Source organism: Tympanuchus pallidicinctus, unplaced genomic scaffold (genome assembly GCF_026119805.1).
Source record: "Tympanuchus pallidicinctus isolate F22 unplaced genomic scaffold, pur_lepc_1.0 scaffold8, whole genome shotgun sequence".
NCBI classification, from domain to species: domain Eukaryota; kingdom Metazoa; phylum Chordata; class Aves; order Galliformes; family Phasianidae; genus Tympanuchus; species Tympanuchus pallidicinctus.
Genome location: NW_026294802.1, coordinates 24,319,671 through 24,346,240, shown reverse-complemented (window position 1 = coordinate 24,346,240; position 26,570 = coordinate 24,319,671). Strand labels below are relative to the sequence as shown.

Here is a 26,570-nt window from a genome sequence, read left to right as displayed (position 1 = left end):
ATATAAGAATGACAAAGATTGTGACTTTATTTTTCTAATTTTTAGTATTTGATTGATTCTTTGGAACCATACATGATAAATGAAAACATTGAACCTTCTCCCACCTGGAATTCAATAGAAACAGCCAATGAATTATATGAAGGTTCAGGTGAAATGTTTTCTAGTATTCAGACAGCTTCCCCAGTGATATTTACAAGTGCGTCTGATGATCATTTGCCTGCTATAAATGGACCTGCAGAATTACATTCTACTTTGGGTAAGATATTTCAAGATATTTTTCTACTTGTTCCTTTGCTCCAGAGGACCACCATCACTGTCCCAACTGCAAACTTTAGCACATGGCTCAGGCAAATTATGAATGGGTCATTTGCTGGAGTTGGATTTTTTTACTACCAAATAACCTCCTGAAGCAAATGGGAATGCCACACAGGCAGGAACTAGCCCCTTGTCACCCAGCTGACCTTCTTCCTAGTGAAAGGAGCACCCGAAAGCCATCAGCCAAGCTGCATAGACAATCAGTTATTACAGTTGCCAAAGCAGGTGTGATTGTCAGGGATTAACATATCTGCAAGCCCTTCAGAGACCTTGATTTCTCTAAGCCTTTTGACTAATAGGTTTTCAAATGTCAGTGAAGGTAAATAGGTCAGAAAGTTACAACTTGACTATATGGGTTACAAACAGGTGGAGATGACCCCATGACATGGTGATGTCATTAGTGTGTACACTTGTTCTGTATTATCAATGGAACAGTGTCTCTTTGCTAAGTATGAATATTAACAAATCATTAAGCAGTCTTCTGCTGACAGGCGAGGTCTTAAAATACCACTCTGAATTTTTACAATGAGAATTTTAAGCAGTAGACAGAAAGTCGGTTTTTTAAAAGAGCTATTGAAATCACTGGATTCCTCTGCCTACACCAGTGTTTAAGACCAGAATTTAATCCATTAAATTCTGTAATGTTGAGTGGACCTTTACTATAGTAATCCTAAGGGGTCTTCTCTGTCATACAGAGAAAACATACAGTGCTTTAAAAGTGACTTTTCTTTTTACTGCCTCATTCAGCTTCAATTAGTGAGTTGCTAAAATGTCTATGATGATGAAAAATTAAATTCAAACATCATCTGTTGTAATATAGTGCACAATTATTATAATAGTTGTTATAGTAAAGTTGTTGACAGCCAAGTTTTCAACAGTGCTTGCTGGTATTTAGATGCTGATCATTGGGCCTGATACTTAGATGTGTAAAGTACCCAAACCTTTTCGTGTTGCAATGTCATAGTGGCTCCTTTATAATAGAGGATTTTGGCTAGAACAGTTGGGCTGCTGCTGACTTTGGACTGATGCACAGATGTGCAGCAAAAACTTTTTGTGGGCATGTGCGTGATTTCTTCATTCCGCTCTGACTCTTCTGCTGAAAATACCATCATGAAGTGATATGTGATGGGAGCCATTTCAAATACAGCTGTTGGGAGGGAAGAGAAACAAAAAAAACCCTAAAAACAACAACAACAACAAAATAATCAGAAACCTCAACAACATAGGAGCTACAGTTCTGTAATCACGGGGAAAAATAGACTCTCTACAAGTATGCTTTTTCTTAGTTCCTAGATTCCTCTTTATTTTAAATTTTATTTTTATTTTGAGATAGTTGTCAGTTTTAGTTTGGTTTTAGTTTGTTACCATGCATTCTTTCAGCTAGGCCAAAATATCTATCCTTCTTCCTACTGTCTGAATTTCATACTTCATAGAAGACCTCTGAAAAGCAGAGGGGATTACATGCTTGAGGGTTGACTAATAACAATAACTCCTTGGTGATGAGACACTGTGTAACATTTTCTTTATATTTTTTTGATTGCCAAGGAAAGTAATTCTTTTTGCAGTAAAATTGTTGTAGGTTACTGTGTCAGAGTTTAGAACGCAAAAGAAAAAATAAGAGTTTACAAATAAGTGACTATTTCTCTCTATTTAATCACAGATGATCAGTATGCCACTAACATTTTGGGTGAAGAACTGTCGTATGTTATAAAGGGCCTTGTACCTTTCACAGACTACACAATCAGTGTGTCTGCTTTCACTGCTGTTGGAGAAGGGCCACCATCTGTTCTCACAGTCAGGACACGTGAGCAAGGTAAAATGTAGCTCAGAGCTAAGTTAATGTCTCCAAGTTCTTTCAGGCAATTTTAATCTGTTAAAAATTGTTTGTTTTACTTACTGTTACATTTGTTTGTTTGTTTGTTTTCATTTAAGTTCCAAGCTCAGTGCAAAGTATATCTTATAAGAATATTAGTTCCTCCTCTGTTTTGCTGTATTGGGATCCTCCAGCAAATCCCAATGGGAAAATCATTCATTATACCGTTTATGCGATGGAGCTAGATACAAAAAGAGCATTCCACACAACGACTTCAAACAACAGCTTACTTATGACAGGTACTGTGTCATGTGCTAAAAAATAATTGCAAATATATTATTCAAAATTGCTTATTCCAACTTTTTGCATTGTAGCTGCTGTAAGGTAGGTAGATCATCTATGCCCCATCCACACATGCACACAGTGCAGACGGGAAACTGGTGCCAGACTTGACTGCTGTGGAGAGGTATGTGAGAGCAGCAGAGAGGACTACATAAGGCAAGTAATGTAGCGAGTAGTAATTTCTCAAGTGGATTTCTCCTTACCAATTTTTCCCCATCTCATTCTTTCTACACAGAAAAGTGTTTCGGAACAGTTAATTCTTGATTTCTTTTCCATACAGAATTTGTCTGATGTTAATAATAATTTTCTTCTTTTGAGGTGATAATATTTATGCTAATTGAAGGAAATATATTAGTTATGCTGTTTCAGGCACTTATTTGAGCTAAACAGAGTAGTGCATGTACAATAAAACACATATTTGTGTGTATATGTACACATTCCTGTTTTCATAATAAAAGCAATTTACAGGATTGAAGCTAGTTTAATTATTTCAAAACTTATTGATTTGTCTAAGTGTTTATTTGACATTCCCCAGATAAATGATATTGTGCAATTTCTATATTTTAGTTGGCAAATATGTTTCAAAAACTCTTAGAACACTTAAATAGTTTCATAAGAAAGCTACAACATGTTTAAGGAGAATCATTGGCAGTCATTTATTTTTTTTTTTTCACTTAATCTTTTTAGGTTTAAAAAAATACACCAACTACAAAATGAGAGTTGCAGCATCTACCGTGATTGGAGAAAGTGCTTTGTCTGAAGAGAATGATATTTTTGTGAGAACCCCTGAAGATGGTAAATATATCATTTGCAATGATGAGATGATTGATATATTTAAGAAGTCTGCGCACATATCTAAGGATGGGAAGAAAGCTTATTAATAAAATCAATGTTTGTTGAAATTAGTCTTCAATCAGTCAGTGGCTGAATTGCCGTTGACCTCCACAAAGAGAAACATGGGAAGTTCATTTACAGAGCAGAGATACGAATTCAGTACTTAATCATTCCTCATTTATATCAGGTTTTTATTTTCACTTGCTTTGAATTATTTCCAGATTTTATCAAAATAATAAAGAAAGCAATAATCTAATTGTCATTTATCTCTCACAGCTGTCAAATACACTACAATACAGGAGAAATAATTAAGTGGGAAAAAAGAAAGTAAAGGATTGAACGATTAAAAATTATGGAGATTTATGAAGTTCAGATAAGTAGAGTAGCCAAACAATTAAAATAGTAAACAGCAAAATGTAAAGTGTTCATCATATTGTTTTACAGCTTTTGTGCTTCTATGCTGTTAGTTTTTGCAGAGGGAGGGCATATCACACGAATGGGAAACTGCCTACCTCAATATCCCTCAATATCTCAATATTTCCCTGAAACAAAAGTTTAAAGTGCCCTGCATCTGAATGTAACAGAAAGTTGAGTTTCAGTCCAATAATTAATTGATACATGTAAGCCCAGGGCAAACTATTGAGACAAAATCAATGATAATTCCTGCCTTATTACAAAGTTTTGTGTAATTATTCTCATCTTGTTCTTCTCTTTCTTTGGTTTTCCCAATGAAGTTCAGATTGAGGTTCATGTATCCTTACTATAGCCAACCTAGAAATGACAACTTGCCTCAGTTCTGATGAGTTGAAAAGAGAGATAACTCCAGACAGCAAAGTCACTACATCTAACTGAAGCAATGTTAGCATGCAATATATTAGGCTATGATACTTAAATATTTCTCTTCCATGCCAGATAAATTGAAAAATCCATTTCAATTGAAAATTTAGCTTCTTCACATGGGAATTATTTATGTGGGCTGTCCTGCCTTCCAAAGAGTAGTGATTTATTACAGTGAATATTTTCTTGATTCCTGGGCTCTGAAATCAGGAATGAAGATGATTCCATGACACCTTTACATCAAAAAGCTTCAAGAAAATTCTAAAATGTCTATATATATTTATTTGTGCACAAACTGAATAGCATAATCCAGCATTCTTATAACTTTTTTTCTTCAGTTTTATAGATAGATTACTTCAGGAGTGAAGTGATGAGGCTTTTATAGGAATCAAGGTTGATGCTCAGAGCTGACTTGATTCATAAGTGCAGCTCACTTACTCCTTCAGCTCTTCAGGGGCTTATGAGCTTGTTAGAGTTGCATGAAATCATACGTTGCCAGTAGATTTAGCCAACAGACTACCCTAGAGCTGGACTTGCTTTCTGCTTCACCTTGTAACCCACGTATGCAGGATTTGCACTGGGATCTTCAGTGGTTATCATTTAGTAACTCTATCAGTAAACTAAAGGGAATTCAATTACACTGCAAAGGGTTCCTTTCCTGATTCAGTTGGTGTTTGAGGGAAATAGAACAGGTCGTTGTTAAGAAGAAGACAGAAAGATGACATTCCAACAAAATTAAATTAGAGGAAATCAGTGAGGTTTGAAGAACCAGTCTGAACGAAAGCAATAGACAAAGGAAGTTGTACTGATACAAAAAGTTGTCTACTTTTTTTAGCGGAAAGTTAAAAATATAGAATTTAATAATAATCCAACAGGTTTATCAGATCAGTCCTATATTCAATTAACTGAATGTCTCAGAATGTCTTTTTTGTTCTTTGATTTCTTACTACAGAACCAGACTCCCCACCCCAAAATGTAGAGATAATAAATGTGACTGCAACAGAGATAAACCTGAAATGGTCACCACCTGAGCAGCCTAACGGTCTCATAACTCACTATGAAGTTCTATACAGTGATTCCAATGATTTATTTGTGAGGAACACCTCATCTACAAATATATCACTTACTGAAATGATGCCTTATACTCTTTACAACATCTCTGTAAGGGCATTCACTAGACTGGGCCATGGGAATCAGTCATCTCTCCCACTTCTGGTGAGAACTTCTGAAACTGGTGAGTGTATAATTTTTTGGAAAACTATATTTTTTCTGACAAGTGCTTTATGGTGCCATTTGATGCTTGGAAGTCCATGTTAATTTATTTTAAAAGTAGGTTTTTGCTTTGCAAAGCAGAAACTTTGAATCCTCTTTTTTCTCTTGTATACACAAAACAAACATAAGGAAATGGTATGAGTGATTAAAAAGTAAAGAAAACAATTGGAATACACGTCTCATGGCATCATATATTTTACTATTTGTCCTCAAGTATTTCTTGTATCTTGCAGGAAAATAAATTTTTATAGGAAAGTAGGGTTTCAAAATGTGATTGTCTTGGAATACAATTTATGAACTAAAATTTTGTAAGAAATCAATTCTAATGGTTAAAAAAATATATCAGGATTAACTGATAAAGTGCCTCTTTGTAGTAGCTGAGTTTGTTTGTTGCTGGAAATATTTTGGACAATGCACAAATAAAATTAAATTTTTCCAAGAAAAAGTATAAGTGGGGATTGGGAAGAAAGGATGAATATTAAAAAGTTGTAAAAAGGCATAGTTGGCTTTAAAATAAGATAATGTAGGAAAAAGAATATAAATTAAAGAGGGAGGGTCATTAGCTTTTCAGTGGAGCTAAACAGGAGTTGCATTGGGAAAAATTCTGAGAACAGTGTTTGACACGGAGGAACAGATGTTTGAGTTAAGCTGTAGGTTCAGAAATAAAAAGTGGCTCGTTTCCTTCAGGACTCAGATATATCGAGGTACATCTGGTATGACCCTCATACCTTTCTCAGGCTTTTTAAAATCTTGACTAATTTCCTGTGTTAGACAAATGGGTACTTTGTCTATACCTGGAGTTAGATCTGGAGTTAGATGTGCTCTGTTCATTAGAATTTTCAGTAAGGAAAGACGTGCCTGTATTGCTCTATCTCAAAAAGGCGTGGGGAATATGCATTATCTTCTTGATTGCTAAGACACAGTAATTATCACTGGGAACTCCTCGTTTCTGAAATGAAATTTGATTTACGACATGTGAAGTAGGTGTGGTCCAGAGCTGCCAAACAAATCAGAACTCATATGGAATGAGAACACAGGCAGCTAGTTGTAAGAGTTCATGAGATTGAACTCAAAATAGAGGCACAAAAACATTGTACTGATTTGGTGGTACTTCTTTTATTGCTGTGGGTTTTGTTTGTTTTTGTTGTTTGTTTTTTTTGACAGACATGATAGATATATCGGCATCTGCCCAATTGATTCAGTGTACATATCCATAGATGTTTTTTTATTGTTCTTTTTAACTTAGTCATATATATTTTCTATGTTTCATTTTCAAGACCCTTCACAGTGCCTAGCTCCCCTGATGCTCAGAACAAAAATTTGAATTCCAGCTGCCTGTGATAGAGAATGCAAAAACATCTTTTGAGATGAGAAGAATAAAAATAAAAGAGGAGCTGGAAAATGGAGCATTTTTAGTGGACTAAAACCTATTCATGGGCTGATGTATTCAAAAGGCTCCTGAGAGCTTTTTTGTTATTATTCTAACATGAAATTAGGCAAAAGTAGGGGCTGATTCCACTGCCTCCACTGGCATTTATTCCCTTTCTGGATATTGCCTCTTTTGAAATTTTAGCAACAAACACACGACAACAACAACAACAACAACAAAAAACACACAAAAAAGGATAAAAATAAAAATATTTACAGTGTTTTTCATTTTAACCAATTTAAGAAAATGATTAAGAAATCAATGAAACTCACAGGAATCTTTTACAAGTCTAAATTTTACCTTCTAGTTCCCAATTCTGCACCAGAAAACATAACGTATCAGAACATCTCATCCACGGAAATTGAGCTGTCATATTTTCCACCATCCATTCCCAATGGAATCATACAGAGCTACATGATATATCTCAAGAGGACTAATGGAACCGAGGAAAGAGTTATAAACACCACTCATCTGGTACTACGTATTACAGGCTAGTACATAATGATATGAATCTTAAGGCAACTGCAACTTGTTCTGAGAAGGGCTCAACAGACCAACTAATGCAGGACAGATTCACTGGATGGACAAGATCATTCTTGTCCATGTATAATTAGGTGCCACTTGTCCTAGGAAGTATCCAGTTGGGCCCTATAGTACTGTTGTGGATTGGCCCATGCGTGGTATACAATTTAACGTGTCTCTTACTGTGTTTTAACATTTAAATTTAAATTTAATTAGACTTTTTTGACATATTTATCATTATGACAAAGCACTGAGCTCACCAATTTTATTGTGAATATACTTCCCTTTTTACTCACTTTTCCATCTTTTGATTTGTTAAGTCATTATGATGCATTAGACTGCTCTATCAGGGAGCAGCTAATTCTGGCCACTCAAAACCCTAACTAGTAAATTTTCAAAGAAGTGCTAAGGACAAACATCTAAGCATTCCAGAAATAGGAAGTATAAAATGGTCTAGAGGGCAAAACATATGAAGTTTTTCCAGCCCAGAGAAAGGAAAGCTGAGGGGAGGCCTCATGGTGTCCTACAGCTCCTCATGAGGAGAATAGAGGGGCAATGCTGAGCTCTGTTCTCTGGTGGCAGCAAGAGTACCCAAGGGGACGACATGGAGCTGCATCGGGGGAGGGTCAGGTTGGGCACTAGGAGAAAGCTATTCACCAGAGGGTGGTGAGCACAGCCCCAAGCTTTCGGAATTCAAGAAGTATTTGGACAGTGCTCCCACAGGCTTTGATTTTTGGTAGTGCTGTCTGCAGCCAGTGGTTGGATATGATGACACCTGTGCATCCGTTCCAACTCAGGATATGATTTTAACTGGTAATTAGAACTTCACCCCTTCTGTTGTTCATGTGGTATATTTTATATTCAGATTTTCCTAATGCTCATTTTAATATCTAAAGGCACAAGTGATAGGCCTCTTCAGCACTTCAGAACTTCTCCTTGTGACACACAATCTCAAGTTTTTTTCCGTTAATAGAAGAAGGTTCCCTCACTGAATGTTTGATTTGCTGAACTTCTCTTCTTCATTTAGATTTGAAGAAATACACAGAATATATGATAGAAGTGTCTGCTAGTACCATCTTGGGGGAGGGCCTTCATAGTGTACCTCTGCGTATACTGACTGATGAGGATGGTAAGTCAAAATAGAAATTGTGATGTGTCATTTTCTACTTGTAGTCCTAACCTATTACACTTCATGTTCAGGTTTTAGAAACGTTTTTGTAATTATAACTCTGTTAATATCCATCTATCTACACATTCAACTATTCGCGTCCCTTTGTGTGTGTGTATGCATGTGTGTGTTTATAAAGGGAGGAAGACACTAAGAACACAAATTAAAGCTGCATTGACATAAACATTGCACCATGCATTCCTAAATTAAATCTCATTCCATGTTTTTGGAAGCACTGGCTTCTGATTATAATAGGTCTTTGCACATCTCCCAGGTACTGATGTCCTTACATACATGCTATCAGTAATAAATATTTGCTCAGTAGTAACATTGCTGGAGCACATTGCAAACAGCTAATTTGGATAAATCCATCTTTTACTAAGTATTTTTATTTAGAAATACTAAGTATTTTTACTAATACTAAGTATTTTTATTTAGAGCAATGCTAATCCTGTTCTTCAGCAAGTATCCCCTGAATAAGAAATTCAGTATGAACTGGACAAAAAGATATGGCATTCATTATTTCATAGATCTTTTATTATTATTCAACCATTGATGGCAATACATGTAAAACAATAAATACAGCTGTCACCATTTTTGCTTCTAAATACAGACACTCAGTGGCAGCTTTTGTTCATGAAAAATGTTTTTTCTTAAATCTACAGAACTTTAAAACTTTTATGCCAACTTCTAAGATAGTGAAAGAAATAACAACTGAGAAACAGTATTTATAATACACCACATGTACTTTATTCACAGGAACATAGTGTTCCAAGTTTCAGACCAAATGTTTCATAGATGTGCTAATAACTATGCTCTTATTCTCGATTTTCATGCATGACTACAATTATGACTTGAATTTTTAGTACATGATGCTTTTTGGTTTAATTTGAGAGGAACAAAAGTCATTCTGCATAGTACTACTACTATCTGTGAATCAAGGTTTATTTCACAATAACATGCTTCTACAATGTTATCACTAATGCTTACTTAGGTACATATTTATTCAGCAATACTTATAAGAACTTTAGAGTACTTCAATTGGAATAAAATTAAACATGATCCAACATTTTCACTTACTTTTTCTGTTTCCCTACAAAATTGTTACACGGTGTCACGTAAAGTTCATCTTAACATGAATTTTATTGATCTCAGTCAATGCCCATCTTCATATTTGCTCTTGTGAGACATAAAATTTATGAATGTGGTCCTTATTGGACGGTGTGAATACATTTTACCACTGCTTAGTATCCCACATTTTATCATCTCTCAGTGCCATGCTTATTGATTTTTCCACATTTTGGTGCTTCTTATAATTATTTCCAGCACCTCTTTGCCCTCAGGGGAACTATTTTGCTGTATTTTACACATGTTCATACCTATAAAGCTCTTGCTTTTATTAGAAGAAAAAACATTACAGCAATGTACTCGGACAGTAGGTGAATCATTGTGACCTACCAAATACACTGTTTTCTCATGAAGTACTTTTTCCATTGAATCACAGAAACAGATGTTCAAGCACCACCATGCAAAATCTTCTTTTATCATCTCTCAGAAAAAGGAAGAGAAGCTGTGCTATAACATTAGTTGATGGATACTGTGCTGGTGTAGTACAAAGTTAATTTTCCATCACAAATAATTACTGTTCTATGTAAGGGTGTTGCATATCCCATAGATCTTAGCTGTTTACCAAGATGTTGTGTCCCGTTCTCTTATTTTATAGCTCCTAGTTCTCCTCCAGAATCCCTCGCAGTAAAACAGTTGTCGGGTGTCACTGTGAAGTTGTCATGGAAACCTCCACTGGAGCCAAATGGAATTATCCTCTATTACACAGTTTATGTCTGGTAAGATTTCCTGGAAATAGTTCTGAGGATAAATATTAATCTGTAACCTAGCAGGAATGTTGGGTTTTTCTTACACAATATGTTGATTACATGTTTTTGGTGAATGCATATTCATCCAACACTTAGAATGTTGGCCTTCTGTGTACACGAATTCAGACATAATGTAGTAGCTGAAAATTGGAGTGTTGAATATCCTGCAAAGTTTTTCTGTTCTTTGTTTTTTCTTTTTTCTTTTTAATGATGGTTTTTTTTTTCAGTGTAAATTAAAATTTTATTTAGATTGTGTTGGCTTTCGTTCCATACTGATTTGGCCTGTTTTGAGGCAGGGCACTGGCTTATCCTAAAGTGTAAAGATCTGAAATTGATCTAAAATAGATTTCTTTTGTAGAAAGTGCATGAAAGAAATCTGAGAGCTCTTCCAGCAACCGTCTAAATGACATAAGAACTCAAGTCACAGTAATAGTCTGTATGTACTGTTATCCTTAATGTTGTATTTTGTACACATTATATTTATGGAAAAAAATTTTAACATACGTTTTTTTTCATTTACTACATTGTTTTCTCTTCTGTCCTTTCTGCTTCTGTGCATTTTTTTCATTGTCATTGCTCCTGGAATGTTTTCTAATCTTTCAGTAGGGATTTTGGTATTTTAAAACTTAAAGGTTCTTTGCTATTCTCTGCATAATATAATTCATTCTAGTGATGTGCTATCTCTTCAAAGATCTAAATATAACTTCTACGATTAAGAAGATTTTGTTGTTGATTACTTTTAACAATCGCATTTACAATGTACCATTCTATTGCCACTACAAAAGACACTGGAAGAAAATAATAAAGAAGTCCACCTTTTGAGATGTGATCCAAGTGTGCAAATTATCAGTCTTTATTATTGAGCTTACATTTATTAATTTAACATGACTTCAGTTTTGAGGCAGAACTTGATTTGGCCTTGATTTCTATTTTTTTTTTTTTTTTTTAAGTTATAACTTCTAGCTAAGTCACTTCTCAAATGAGCAGGAGGGAGTCATTATTCCAGAAGAGTTAGATTTGGCCTGGCTTGATCCTTCTACTATGTTTGAAAGGTTTTGTGCTCTTTTACCACAAAGAAAAATAAATTAATGCCTATCTTACATCTAGGAAAGTGTTACTTCATAATATGGATTATCATTTTGATACAGACTGTGTTCAAAAGTTTGAGGTTATAGCACTTTCTTTCCTTATATTGTCTAAAAGCTTACTAATTTTGCTGTGACAAGTTAGTAAGAATTTGTCATTAAAAACCATCACTCCATTGAACCACCTCTCCAAATATCTCATTTGAGCAACCACATGACTTTTTGAAGTAACCCTTGTCCGTTTTCCCTCCATATTCTCCTTGCTGTGTCTTATCCATCCTTACTGTGCCATATCTAAAATTAGACAGGCATTAGGTATCATCCTGAAGCAACAAACTCACTCATAACTTTTCACAACTTCACTTATTATTTTTTTCCTTTTTACATTTTAAATATTTAGTGGACTTGGCTATGTGATTTCATCTAGTGCATTTTAATGTGAGATTTGACAAGGCAAACTGCCTAGGTGCTGCTTTCTGCTTTTGGGGGTCATCCAATATTTTACTTGGAGATTGTTATTCCCAGAGCTTCTTAATAAAGGAAGAAGCTAATACTGATGCTAAATAAATGTTCTTTCTCTTAAATACATTGCAACAGTTACAGAACAATTGGTAAATTTAAAGATTTGAGAAAAAGAATTTGCAACTTCTAGAACATAAAGAGTAACATTCTCGTTTTTATTATCTTTCAAGGCTTTGTCTCAGTATAAGTTGCCTTTGAGTACTAGCAAGCAGCAAAGAGATTTTCTGGGTGCTTTAATCTACAAACTCCTATTCTCAGAGTCTGCACTGCAGTACTAAGGTGTATTAACAAAACTGTTTAACTTGACAAGAGCTATTAACATTTTTCTGTAGTAGTTAAGCAACCAATACCTTAGTTCTTTCAAGAAAGTATTTCAGACTCAACAATTGTTACTCACCTGTTCAACAAATTTGTGTGAGATAATTACTGACTAAATCTACTTAAGAGTACAGCTTTTTCATGAAACTGTGGTCCCTATCTTTTTCACGTACGCAATTTCTCAGTTCTTTTGTCTCAGTTAGTCACTTAAAACTTAATGTTTTTCATTAAACTTAGTTCTTAAAATTCCTCAGCTTAGTTTACCCTGCTAGACCTTTTTCTTATTGTCTGTGAAGCCTGCATCCACCTTTGTCAGTGTTTTCTTATTGCTTTGATTACAGTCTCTGCTGCTTTCCAAACAGTTAATCAACTTTTATTGAAACGCTCCAAACTCTAGATCTTCTTATCTATGATCTAGTTGTTGAGATGTTATGAGAATGCAGTTACTCAGAACGGGAATGTTTGCAGCAGTAAGCTGTAAGTTTTCTTACTTAAGTTATAAGCAGTTACATTTTTCCACAATAAGAATATAATGGGCAAAGATCCAAGAAAGTATGTCTTTTCTTCATATAGAATCTCATAACTGTAATGGCAAAGCTTCATATCTCTTTACAGACTACTCAGACTCTCAGAACTTTGAGAATAATATATATGTTAGTAACATTTTCTGTTATCAAGACTATTTCCCAAGAAAAGATGAGCCTTTTTTTTTTTTTCATTTTGAACTTGTCAAATTATAATTCCCCTATGAAATCCCATTAGAGGCACAGGGCATCCACTCATTCAAAATTGTTTTCAGGATTGGAATGTTATCTAGCCTTTTCTGTGCTAAGTTTTCATAAAATATCAAATAACAGAATTTTAAAATTCAAGATAGTTGTTCCTGTATCTTATTTTATTTTCTGATAATCATTTCATACCTATGCTAATACCAGCGTTTTATTAATGTTACATCTTATAGTCATTCTAGGCTGGTTTTGACCTGACTAGAGTTCCATTCTGATCCCCTGCTACATTCCACCAGAATTAACTCAGCACCAGCTAATTCCTGTTCCATATCATCTTCTATTATTCCATTTATAACTTCAGCCTTCTGACCAATTTCACAGAGTCACAGTAGGGCATGCTCCCTGCTATAATCTTTTTATATTTCGCTATTTCTGTCTAGGGAGACAGTTTAGTTATGCCCTAGTGTGTCCTTCCCAAGGATATCACACTTGATAGCAATTACAGGATGGATATGCTCCTCCTTGATATTCCATATTATAATCTTCTTTGCTGATGTAATTTACATAATTTACATACATGTTTCTGTTGTGTTTTGTTTTGTTTCCTTTTTAAGTGAAATTAAGAGCTCCATTGAGATACAAAAGCACAGAAGTGAGCTTTTCAAATATATATGGCAACATTCATCAAGATCTTCCTTACAGCCAAAAATATATGTATTTGCCACAAGATAGCATTTTTCTATTTGACATCATATACCACAGTTGTATCCATGCATAACTAATTAATAAAATATCTTTTCTTCAGGAATAAAATGTCAAAAAGGAGTGTTAATGTAACAGAAACATCACTGGAGTTCACAGATCTGGAAAATAACTCTGAGTATAGTGCATATGTAGCAGCAAGCACAAGATTTGGAGATGGCAACATAAAAAGTGATACTATAATATTCAGAACTTCTGAAGGAGGTAAGCTTATATACAACATGAATATTTTACTTCATTCAGCCTTGATTTTCTGTCATTATAAAAATATTATAATATATTTTAATAGCTGTTTTCACTACCTTGTTCTGACATAAGTTCTGATAGGAAAAATGCTCCTCAGAGGCTCTAGCACAATCTCATAGAGGTCTAAACAAAAAAATGAAATCTGTGCAATGATTTACTTGTTTGTTCTCTTTTAACAATTTTCAAAATGGTAGATCACTTCTTTAAATGGTCATATTGTATATAGTGCTGTGATTTTTTGTTTTAGTTTCTTTACCGTTTCTGGTTTTCCCACCAAGCATATTGATACAGTGCATTCCTATAGGCATAGTACACAGGCATATTTCAGATCTATCATACAGAGATCAATTTTGCAACGATCAGTAGCAGGACTAGTTTTTATCAGAATCATAGCTCAAAAGGGTTTTTAAAACACTGGGTTGTAGACTTTTCCCAGCCTTTGCTACTAATGCTGTTTTGGAAACATGAACTGATATTTTAGGGCAGGGGTTTAACGTATGGATCTTGGAGTTTCCCTTCCAATTAATGTTTTCATACGTTATACAAAATAGAACAGCACAAAACAAATGATCACCTACAGTGTTCAGTGCTCTACTGCATTTGTATGGAATGCTTTCATATATGGCCAGAACTATAGATGTAAATTATTCTACTGACAAGAACCATATTCCTTAGCAGATAGTAGGAGATTCTAGTTGAAGAATATTTACATGGTCCTTCCTGTATATTGACTAGGATGAGGAAAGAGAGAAAAACAGAAATGATTGTATTGTCCAAATTTAAGTATCTGGTTAGCCTTCAAGAATTGTGAGCTTAAACTGTTCATAATTGTCAAAGAGAGAAGGAGGCTTTTAATTTAGGTTTTCTGTGGGTTCCACAGCAATATGTGAAGCAACTTCTTCTCAGTGAGAGTGATGGAGCACTGGAACAGGCTGCCCAGGGAAGTTGTCAATTCTCCTTCTCTGGAAATATTCAAGTCCTTTCTGGATGCCTATCTGTGCAGCCTGATGTAGGGAGCCTGTTTTGCAGAAGGGTTGGACTCAGTGATGTCCAGAGGTCTCTTCCAATCCTTACAAATCTGTGATTCCGTGAAATCTTTTTTTTTTTCTTTTTTTCCTCCTATTAACTCTATTTGGAGCTTAGAGACTTCACTTGGTGAACTTTAATGTTTATGAATTAGATAGTGTCAAAATTCTGTCACTAATTTGTGGGCATGCACAATGTAGGCTTTCTACGTATGCAAACCAGTAAGTACAGGACAAATTCTATAAGACAAAAGCTTCTGTGTGCCTCTGCACCTAAATAAAAACACATCCGAAAAGTATGGTTTTAAAATGTTGCTTGCAATTTCAATTTTACTTTATCATTTCTAGAAGCAGTTTTTATAACATATTCAGAAATACATTTAATTTGACACAGGATGTTGTCAAATCTGTAGGGGCTATTTCATGAGTACTATAATGTACAAAACTGTTAGGTATGCTAAAACTTAACATATTTTCAGCTCCAGGTGATCCACCGAAAGATATTGTGTACAAAAACCTTACTTCCACATCGATAATGCTTTTCTGGTCTCCTCCTCAAAAGCCTAATGGAAATATACGGTACTATTCTGTTTATTTCAAAAATGATTCAGGAATATTTATACAGGTAAACTTCTTTTTTATATTCTTCAGTTGTATAATTCAGTAAAGTGTTCTAATAATTATTTTGGTAAACATAACTTATATCAATTTTACAGTTATCAGTGTAATGTCTTTTCATATTTTCTTTACCAAAGGCAGTTTTCTAACTTTCAAAGACAGAAGCACAACTTGTAATATTGTGTGTTGTGTTGTACATCTCATTGGACATTAAGCACAAGAAGAGTTATTTATGAAGCAAACAGGCCTCCTCTATTACTCTATAATGCAAAGCTTATGTACGGATATATGCACACATGTAATGCATATATAAACACAACACGTAGACAGAAGACCCATTGCACATCCTTGAGACTATCTTATTCCGATCTGTCAAGTTGAAGTAATTCCTGTAACAGCTCTGTTTATACTTTTTAGTGCATGTTTGCACAGTACTGAAAATAAGAAGGTAATACTGTCAAATTAGAGAACAGTTTATTATTTCATATTTTTGTTACTCTCAGAGATAAATTACTGCTTAGTATCTTGAAACCAAGACATTTAGAATCCTAGCATAAAGCATAAAAGGCAAATTTTATGTGATTATTCTTTGGTGATCTGGACATTCTCTTCTAGGTTTTTGTTGTTGTTGTTAATACTTTCATCCTTAATTATACATCATATTTATTATTTTTACATACAGAAATGCTCTCCTTTCTAAAAGTATGCTTTTATAGAGCAGAAATAAGTTTCCTTTACAGGTTTTGCTTTATAAGCTTTATATATGGGGAAGAAAAAAAAAAAAAGGGATTTTAATATCATGAAGAGATTAATGCATGAAATATTACCTGTGCTGCATAAGTTTAACCTCAAGATATGTCTAGTGTGAGGTATGCGTGTGTTTGAGGATAATAGAAAAAAATTTCACAGATCTTAGAAATAACTAAATTCAACTAATAACTGGTTGAATCATTGCTGACGTGTTTCAGTGTTCACACATCTCTGACTTCCCTGAAACTGTGTAGTTGCTAGACTCTGTCTGCATATTTTCTGATGCAATCAGGATCATGCCATGCATTCACATTCTGATGAGATTAAAATTAGGGCTACAGTTCAGAGTGTCAGCTTCTACTTGCACACAGTACTGGACCAACAGCATTTTTCTTGTCCTAACAAATCCCTGGAGAAACTTTGACACCAGTTTGTTGCCTGAACAAACACATCCTATGAAATTTGTCTAATACTTGGACAACTAAAGGAATGTTAGAGGAGGTCTACAGCCTATTACTGTGTTTAGGAAGGAGGGACTCCGAGATGAAAGAGTAAGGTGAAACTGATACAGTAAGACCTATTATCCCTCTGGATTTGCCGAGGACTCTGGAAATGAAGGATAGGGAAGATGGAGCACAGTACCATTTGCCAAACAAGATGAGGGTCCAGTTTTGTTGCAGCGTAAAGGAGTTGCGCAAGGGAAGGACAGTGGCATGGGTAGAAGTTTCTGCTGTGCTGTCTGATTATGTGCTTGACAGCAGAAAGACACTGCCAATAGCTGCACTTCTAGGTGTAGAAACCACTGTTTTCATCCTTTCAGCTTTGCTTTTTAACTCATTCCACTATGGGAAACTGCCAGAAGATAAATTTCAGATATATGTCTCTTATTGGACTTGGAAGATCATCATTAATGTATCAAACTGTGGTGCACTCCTTATCTGTCTGCTTCCCTGAACTCCCTCTGCCATTCACATCCCTCTGTTCACTGTTTGGCATGGCAACCACCATACCTACTCCTATACTGTTCCTTGGCATTTCCATGGATGTAAGACATTGAAACAGGAGAAAAAAAACAACTTTTGCAAATTCATCTCCGTCAGATACTTCATACTAAACTTTTACAACAGAGAAATGTGTGTGTGGAAGCCAGCGTGACTGGTATATGTGTAGAAGTCCTCACACATTTTTCAATTCCTTGGAGTATAAAGCACTTAATAAGAATAACATTGTTAAAAACAGGGAATTTGTAGTGGCAGAGTAAAGCACTTCATTTAGTAAAAAAGAATCAAAAGACCTGAGATTAAAAATGCTATTTACTTCTTGGAGTGATACAGAAGGTCACAGGAAAAGTGGTTTCTTGTCCTAAAAAGAAAAATTACAAAAGTTTATAGGGTAAAGAATAATGCATAGTTCCTTTGCTTTACAGATCTACATGAAAAATTGCACTGTGGCTGTTCATTTAGAGGGATTTCAATGCTCAGACCTGGCATTTAGACCAGAACAACAGAAGGAAAACTTAGTGGTGGAGATTAGATTTGAGGACTTTGGTTGATGAGAGGGCAGCTTCAGTGGAATACTGGCAGGATCTGAAAAAAAATTGTCAGAGAGGGAGAATTGAATGGCAGCCAAATACACTGATCATTATCAAGTAAAGGTAAAGATTTCCAGTACAGTGAAGTGAAGTGGTAGTCTGTGGTAATAACTTGAGTGCTTTCCAGGCAGCATTGCTAGCAGGTAACAGAAGAAACCATCCCTTGCTCCAGGCTAGATTCAAGTTCAGCTGGATCTTTCAGATTCTCCTGTCACAAGTCTAGGGAAATTGCTACTTTTTGTTTTCTGCTCCTGGCTCTGCACCAGCGTTGTACAGAGATGACGCATTCTGACCAAGGACAACTCCTGCACTGTTGCTCTTGTTCTTGCTACTGCTATGTCATGCTGTTGCATTCCTGCAGTTAAAGCTTTCACAGTTTGAAACAGCAGCTTTTCAAATTTTGTTCAGTGGTTCCTTGTGTGATGATTCAAGCAGTCATATTACCCACACTCTCAGTGTTACCATGCAAGTAAGTGAAAGAATCAATGGAAGCAATTTTCTTGTTGCTACATAATGATCCATATGCAACATTATTGACTTGAACAAACTATTATATTCAATCTCTGTACACTTGTGTTTTGATTGGAAAGAAAGTGAGAAAGGTGCAAGTTTCTAATATAAATTTGTACGTGGACACATGACAACTGTCCTGCTCCAGACTAGGCAGGAGAACCAGAAGCTAAGCAGAGAAAAAAAAACATGCTGCTCTTCTAACAGCATATTAGACCCCACAACATACAACTGGAACATGACTGGATGCAGTTCAGAGCGGAATTTGGCTTGATTCATCTTAGAATGCAGACAAGGATTGCAAGCAATGTGCTGTATTAACAAGCAACTTTTTTCTCTTGCCAGTACGACCAGTAGGGGAAAAAGGAAAATGCTCTTAAGTACAACGCAGATTTTTGAAAAGCTGGTCTCAAAACAGTACAGACCACAAGAGGCAACATAGCAAACAGTGTGTTTTATATTTCTTGAGGGATGGCTTGGATTAGGCCTCAAAGTATTACTGCTCACCTGATATCAGAGTAATGTGATATTCTAACTTAAAATAACAATATGGTACAATGAACCTAAAGAAAAAAAACAATGGGAAAAGGTCAAGAGTGAAGAAGAGCAACGCTGTATTGTCTGAATAGAACTAATTAAAGCTTTATGCCAATGGAAATTTCTGCTGCTGCCTAGGGTGAAGAAGATACTACTTTCTGCTGACACTTTCATGGCCTGTATTGCTTACATGGAGCTGCTTTAATAATCTGATACTTCGCTATGTCAAAACTTCTTTCATGTATGGATGAAGAAGGGGATAGAAGGAAGAATTTCTTCAGCTGTAGCCAAAGATCCTGAGCTGTTTGCTTTCATCTGCAGCCACAGTTAATTGTAAAACTTCCTATAGTGTCCTGTCCCCAGGGTACAATTAGTACAAGTTTCATCTTTTCTCAGTTTGTACCCACACAGCTCTTCCTGTTCTTCCTTTACTCTTCATTATGTGTTCTTTTCTAATACTCTGTTATACTGGAAGTTTGAGGTATTCCTCACTTATCACTCCTTGGGCTCCTTGTATTAATGGGACTCTCTCTTTAAAAAGCTTTTCGTTGAACCACCAAAACCCCTGTTGTTATAGCATTCACATTAGTTCACCACATGCCAAACTGACAGGCAGCTGGCTAAATTGTAAAGGTATGCCTTTTAAAGTCAGAGTTGGATTTTCAGCTGTTCATATTAGTAAACTCACAATAAATCTAAACTCAAAATTTGATGTGGTACCTTTGACAAATTTAGCTTGAAAACTCAGAAATATTTTAAGTCCTTTTTTGATCATACTAGTTGTTATTACTATTCAGTTATTAATGTCAGCTACTAAGTATTACTCATAAGAAAAATATACAATAGTAGGAATAACAGGAGGGTAGTAGGATGACGCATCTCTTTCCAAAGGCATTTTCTGCCACACTGTGCTTGAGCATCAGGTTATTTAATTAAATCCCTTTTTTGATCCTTAGCTTCCTGCATCTTCCTCTGCCTGAGTATAGAGAAAACTCTTCCCAATCTTTTTCAGTTATTTACATGAAGACAGTGTTATCTTCCATCTATATTTAGATGAAAGTCATATATAAAGGTAGAATTTCTTTGTATTTTGCTTGATGTTGACCTAACCTGATCTTACATAGAATCCTCTCCATGTGCTTTAAGTCTGCCAGTAGGAACGGATATAGAAATCTGTACTGCCAATTTGTGCAGCTTCATTGTGTAGATGAGTGCTAGTAACTGTTGGCAGACACAGTTGTGAATATCTCAAGGAAATCAACAAGTATTACCTCTTTATGTTTGTTTTTGTTTTGTTTTCCTACAGAAATAACGTAATTTTGCCTGTACAAAAAAATAATAATATGTCATGTTATGTTATACATAAATCAATAGAATTTGCAGGCAGACAAAGAAATCATGCACCAAACACTCAGCTATTTAGTAGAGAATATCAAAGTGATTTCTTCAATAAGAACTTTCCTCAAGAGAAATATAGCCTAATTTTATTACATGGTTTTAATATGCCTTTCTTCATGCACAGTATTTCTGAATATGCAAACATTATTGTCATCTTAGCTGCTGATGGCATCTGCTCAATGGGGCAGCGTGGCTGCTTGAGAGGAATTATACTGGTACTTCAAAGCTGGAGCAAAGGTTTGACTTCCTAGCCCTATACAGGATCTGACTATCTTCATCAGGTGCATGACCAACATACAGTTTTCAAATGCTAAGCCAAACCACTGTGGGTTCTCTGATTGAGGTTGCTTTAAAACAATTAAGATGTGACAGATTTTGTTATATGGTATAGCTGACCTTACGCAAATAATCCAAATTATTTTTTTCTTTCCAGTTTCAAAATTAGTTCATTCCAAAACAGCCTCCTTATAATACCTGATCTAAAGCAGTAACCTATTGCAACAGTCATAGCTTTGGCGAAATTTTGTATGTAGTTTGAAAGAAAATAGGATTTGGTTCTCATGCAGTTTTGATAGCAAATAACTGCACAAGGAAAAGAATTCTGTTTGTCCCTTCAGTTCAACACAATCCAATGAAGATGGTTGTTTGCATTAGAAATAACGACTTGTTCTAAATGATAAGCATAACTAACAAAAGGAACCATTTATCATGTGTTTTAGTAAGATCTCTGCTCCAGGAAACTTTTAGTTAAAAGTTTTATGTAAGCTCTATTTACAATAGGAATAAAGTGAGGGAAGTGCTTTGGTTTACTTCATATAGATCAGACAAGACAATCACATGTGCTCATGTAATCTATGAACAATTATCAGATTTTTTTTTGTTGTTTACCTGTTGCAATATGAATAAACTCACTGCAATATTACAGATTACAAACAACAAAAAAAAGTGGATTGAAATTCAATTACTACAAACAATAGGAAGAGTCGATTTGGTATACTGTGGTGCTTAGCAGGAGTAATACTTCACATCTTTGTATAAATAACTTGCATATTTCCATAAAAATTGGAACTTATTTGTAGTCAAAGTATAGATTTACTTCCCCTGAATAGTATGGTGAATCATCTCTCTTGGTGATGGTGGCTAAATGGGAAGCTACAAAAAGAAACCAATGAATAAATAACATTGATTTTCAGTGATAACACATTTCTTTTTTCCTTCAGAATTTCACAAGTCATGATAATGACAGCAATGTCAATATGTCATCTGCAGTTTTGGATGATTTGGCCAAATACAGCCATTATACTCTATGGTTAACTGCAAGTACAGCTTTTGGAGATGGAAACAAAACCAGTGAAATAATAGATGTGTACACAGATCAGGATAGTAAGTGAATAACTTCTTGATGTTACAGTGTATATCAGAGCATTCAATTCAGTATTCACTCATATTTATTATGCACTCATTCAGTAGTCACTCATTTTAAAATGATTTTACCTTTAAGATGGAAAAATTAAAATAAAAAAAATCCAGTAAATCATACTTTAAAATTTTCCATTGCTTAGAAGACATTTTGATCTGAGTCTTTGCTTTGTAATACAGCGAATTGTAGTTCAGAAGCTCCTTTTTTTGGATGCAATCAATAAGAAAATTATCTTAAACCATCATTAAGGCTCTTTAATTAGTCAGATGTGATAGAGATGGTTATACATACGCGCTATGAAAATATTTTGCATTTGATAGTAAAAAATAAATAATTTTAAGAAGTTTTACAAAATATTTAGTGTTTTACAAATGAGATTTACAAATAATTGTATTTTGGGCATGAATTTCTGTTTTGGTTTTGGGTTGTTTATTGCTGTAATCCACATATTTATTTTTTGTTATTCTCTCCCAGTCCCAGATGGTCCTGTTGAAAATTTGGTCTATCAAAACATTTCCTCATCTTCTGTGAATGTAAGCTGGCTTCCACCATCCCAGCCAAATGGTTTAGTCTTCTTTCATGTTTCTCTAAGTTTATTACAGTTGGGAACCAGTAAGATATTGTCTTTTCTTACTTACAATACAAGCATCATTTTTGACAATCTGGAGAAATACACCGATTACATTCTGAAAATCACACCAACTACTGATAAAGGATCTTCTGAACTGCATGCTCTAAGTCTGCATATAAGAACTGATGAAGATGGTAAGTTTAAGAATGGTTTTTATTCTTATTCTTGGAATGAGATTTTTTTTTATTATAATAATTTTATTATTATTATTGGAAAATAAATAGTTTTTGAAAAGAAAAACAAACTTTATCTTTCTCATTTTATTTAAAACTTCATTGTTTGCAAAATGGCAACCAACTGCTACACATTTCTCATGCTGAGTCCATGAAGTTGTATTTTACTCAGAACAAAACTTTAACCAAAACTAAACTATCTAATCTAGCTGAAACACGTTTTTCATTATAACTCGTATTTTTTCTGAGGTTATCCTTTTTTATTCTCTTTCTTATTTCTTTTTGTAGTCCCAGAATCAGCACCTATAATCAAAACATTTTCAAATCTCTCAACTACCTCAGTTATGCTTTCATGGGATCCTCCTGTTAAGCCAAGTGGTATTATAATAAGCTATGATTTAAAATTGTTTGGGTCAGAAAAGAATGTTTCATTCTCAACCACCAATAATTTTATCATCTTGGAAGACCTTGTACCATCCACATTATACAGTATTTACACAGCTGCAAGAACAATAAAAGGATCTGGTCCATCTTCTGTTCTTCATTTCTACACGGATGAGTCAGGTAAGCAAATGTGATTCTAACCAACATCGAAATTTTTGCTGTATATTATTGCATCTGACTCAAATCTGACATCCCACATTGAAAGAGCTGAGATGAAAGATTTATTTTCCAATGTCTTGTGTGAAGAGCTCTCAGAAGAAAGAAACACTGCAAGAGAAATCTTTTCTTAGTTCTCCTCCCATCACAGTGTGCCAGAGGAGGTCATGTTCTGCATAGAATTACAAAAGTAATTTCGTGGAGGAACATGTTTTGCTTCCAGAATATATTAGAGTTGATCAAGTGACAAGGAACTTGAAGAAAGCAACTTCATCTCTCTTTGTGCAAAACTGAAAAATTATAACACATGGAAATATTTCTGACATTGTTTCAGGTCTCCTTTACAAAAACCTCCTCTCACCTTTGTGGTAAATGATGCTATCTTGTAGGTATATGTATAGATATAGGAAGACAAATACATTTCATTCCAAGAATAAATTCCAAGACTTTTGTTAAATGTCTCAGTTCTTACAATGGGCCTATTTAAATGACAAATAGTTTTTTTTAGATATCTGAGAAGATCCCTTGCTGACTAAACATATTCCTGGTTAATGGAATCTCCCTCAGCAATTCCAGAGACTTAGCATACAAGAGAAGTGTTTGTGCTGTTAAGCTTATGAGTTGCAGAAGTCATTCCTTGTCTGCCTACTGTGCAGTCTTTTGCAGTCCCCATGGGAAATGAGGTGCTGTCATGACCCCAGTTTCTTCCATGGTTCTTGTTTCAGGCCAAAAAGAAACAAAATAAATACATAGGAATGAAGAGCCAATCTATTGAGTTCAAATACAAATGGTAACAAACATTCATAGGTTCTGCTGCTTCTCTGAAGTGCTTGGTTTTGCCTGGAATATTTGTAATTTGGATCTAAAGAGCATTTTTCTTTTGCAGTGCCATTAGCTCCACCCCAGAATTTGACCGTTACCAACTACACTGCAGATTCTGTGTGGCTAAAATGGGATCCCAGTCCTCAGCCAAATGGTGTTATTACAAGATATAATCTAAAGATTTATCACAATGACACTGAAAAAATATTTTATCAGGTACGTTTGTAGTATTTGTGTTCAATTTCTTTGCCAGATAAAGTCTTCTTCCAATCTTCTACAAACAAAATTTATGACAAATACTTTAAAGGTCTCTTCTGCTCCTACAGTTAGGAAACTTCTATACCCTCCCACCATGCATATTGCTCAGATTTTAAAATTTAATAGAAAAATGTAGTTACATCTTAATTTGCTTTCAGCATCTAATATTTCACTAATTGCAAGCTTTATTAATCTTTAGTTCATATTTCCTTTTAAGTATAATGTTAGAAAATGACAGAAGTGACTTGTTTTGTGGCCATTTTGTATCTGTGGACTTCCAACATTCAAAAAGAAGAAAAGAAATTCCTCATCATCTTGAAAAAAAAAAATGGTTAAAACTTGTTTAGAGGTTTTCATTTATTTATTTTTACAGAATAGCAGGATAAAACTTAACTGCAATAGATGCTGTAAAATTAAGTACAGGAATTGATCAAGGCATTTATGTCTGGTTCCTTGAATGGTTAGCAAGCGGAGACCAACATTGCATCTCAGGCTTAGAAACTGTAGTGTTCATGAGAGACACATGAAAAAAAAAAAAGCTAGAGTGAGAAGACATTGCTGCAATCTGCTATAAGTTTGAGACAATGTAAGGTCTGCTGTGAGACTGTGAAGAGAATCTCCCTCAGCAATTCTAGAGACTTAGCATACAAGAGAAGTGTTCGTGCTGTTAAGCTTATGAGTTGCAGAGATCATTCCTCGTCTGCCTACTGTGCAGTCTTTTGCAGTCCCCATGGGAAATGAAGTGCTGCCATGACCCCAGTTTATTTCCATGGTCCTTGGAGGAGCTGAGATACCTTGCAGATACAACAGATGCCTATGGAATCACATTCTCTGAGAGCCATGAGGTTCCCCAAAGGTTATTCTCCACTGTCTCTCTGAGGCAGACTCCAACCCAAATAAATTACAGAAACTGCATCAGTATTTGAATGAAAATGCCATGCCCCACATTTCTTTGTGTCCAAGAAACCAGATTTAGGTTGTAGCAATGAGAAAGACAGCAAGCAATTTATTTAGAAATACTGTAGTTAGGCACCATAATTCTCTGATAACATGAATCCTATAAAATTTTCACGAGGTTTTAGAATCACAGAATATCCTTAGTTGGAAGAGACCCATAAGGATCATGGAGTTCAACTCCTGACTCCACACAGGACCACTCAAAAATCAGACCATATGTCTGAGAGCATTGTCCTGATGCTTCTTGAGCTCTGGCAAGCTTGGTGGCACGACCCCAGGGAGGCTGTTGAAGTGCCTGACCACCCTCTGGATAGGAATGTTTTCTTGATATGTTACCTGTCTCTCCACCTAACACAGCCCCATGCCAGTCCCTCAGGTCCTGTTGCTATCACCAGAGAGCACCTGCCCCTCTGCTTCCCTTATGAGGATCTGTAGACTATGATGAGGTCTCCCTTCTATCTCCTTCAGGTTGAACACACTGAGGGACTTCAGCTGCTCTTCATACATCTCCCCTTCACCATCCCTGTAACACTTTTTTTTTTCTTGCTGAAGTTCAGATCTTTTCCTGGTGCTTTTGGAGTCCTTTCAAAATATGCACAAAATATAGCATAAGTGTGTGTGATGTCCCCCATAAGTTCCTCATAGAGAAGATGTCAATGTAAGAGCTGGATAAGCACACAGTTGAGTTGGAATGAAAACTGGCTGAATGGCCAAGCCCAGAAGACAGTAATCAGTAGTACAAAATCTCAGAGACCAGTAGCTAGCAAAGTATTCCAGGGGTCAGTACTGGGTCCAGTCCTGTTTAACATCTTCACTGATTCTCTGAATGAGGGGGTAGAGTGCAGCACCAGTAAATTTGCAGGTGACTTGAAATGGGGGGACTGGCTGACTCATGACAGAGCTGTGCTGCTATCCATAGAGCCTTTGACAGTCTGGAGAGGTGGGCTGACAGGAATCTCGTGGGGTTCAGCAGAGAAGAAATACAGAATCCTGCACCTGGGAAAGAACAATTCTAAGCACCAGGACTTGCTGGGAGTCAGCCTGATGGAAAGCAGCTTTGCAGAAAAGGACCTGAGGTCCTGGTGGGCACAGAGTTGAACATGAGTCAGCAGCACACCCTTACTGCTTAGCAGGCTGATGGTATTCTTGGGAAAAGTGTCACAGCACGCCAAGAGAGGTGATCCTTCTGCTCTACTCAGCACTGGTGAGGCCA

At 35.5% G+C, this 26,570-nt stretch overlaps 1 protein-coding gene across 4 annotated transcripts in view; it reads left to right on the top strand.

Annotated features, from left to right (window-relative positions):
• PTPRQ (protein tyrosine phosphatase receptor type Q) overlaps positions 1-26,570 on the top strand; it is a 122,293-nt gene that overhangs the window by 39,646 nt on the left and 56,077 nt on the right. For all 4 annotated transcript variants that reach the window (XM_052669064.1, XM_052669065.1, XM_052669066.1 and 1 more), the window contains exons 27-40: positions 46-256; positions 1,976-2,128; positions 2,248-2,427; positions 3,158-3,265; positions 5,094-5,375; positions 7,150-7,332; positions 8,392-8,493; positions 10,256-10,376; positions 13,865-14,025; positions 15,572-15,717; positions 21,717-21,879; positions 22,391-22,681; positions 23,009-23,284; positions 24,207-24,358. In XM_052669064.1, the coding sequence (XP_052525024.1) occupies positions 46-256; positions 1,976-2,128; positions 2,248-2,427; positions 3,158-3,265; positions 5,094-5,375; positions 7,150-7,332; positions 8,392-8,493; positions 10,256-10,376; positions 13,865-14,025; positions 15,572-15,717; positions 21,717-21,879; positions 22,391-22,681; positions 23,009-23,284; positions 24,207-24,358 (2,529 nt within the window). The remainder of the gene's footprint in view (positions 1-45; positions 257-1,975; positions 2,129-2,247; positions 2,428-3,157; positions 3,266-5,093; positions 5,376-7,149; positions 7,333-8,391; positions 8,494-10,255; positions 10,377-13,864; positions 14,026-15,571; positions 15,718-21,716; positions 21,880-22,390; positions 22,682-23,008; positions 23,285-24,206; positions 24,359-26,570) is intronic.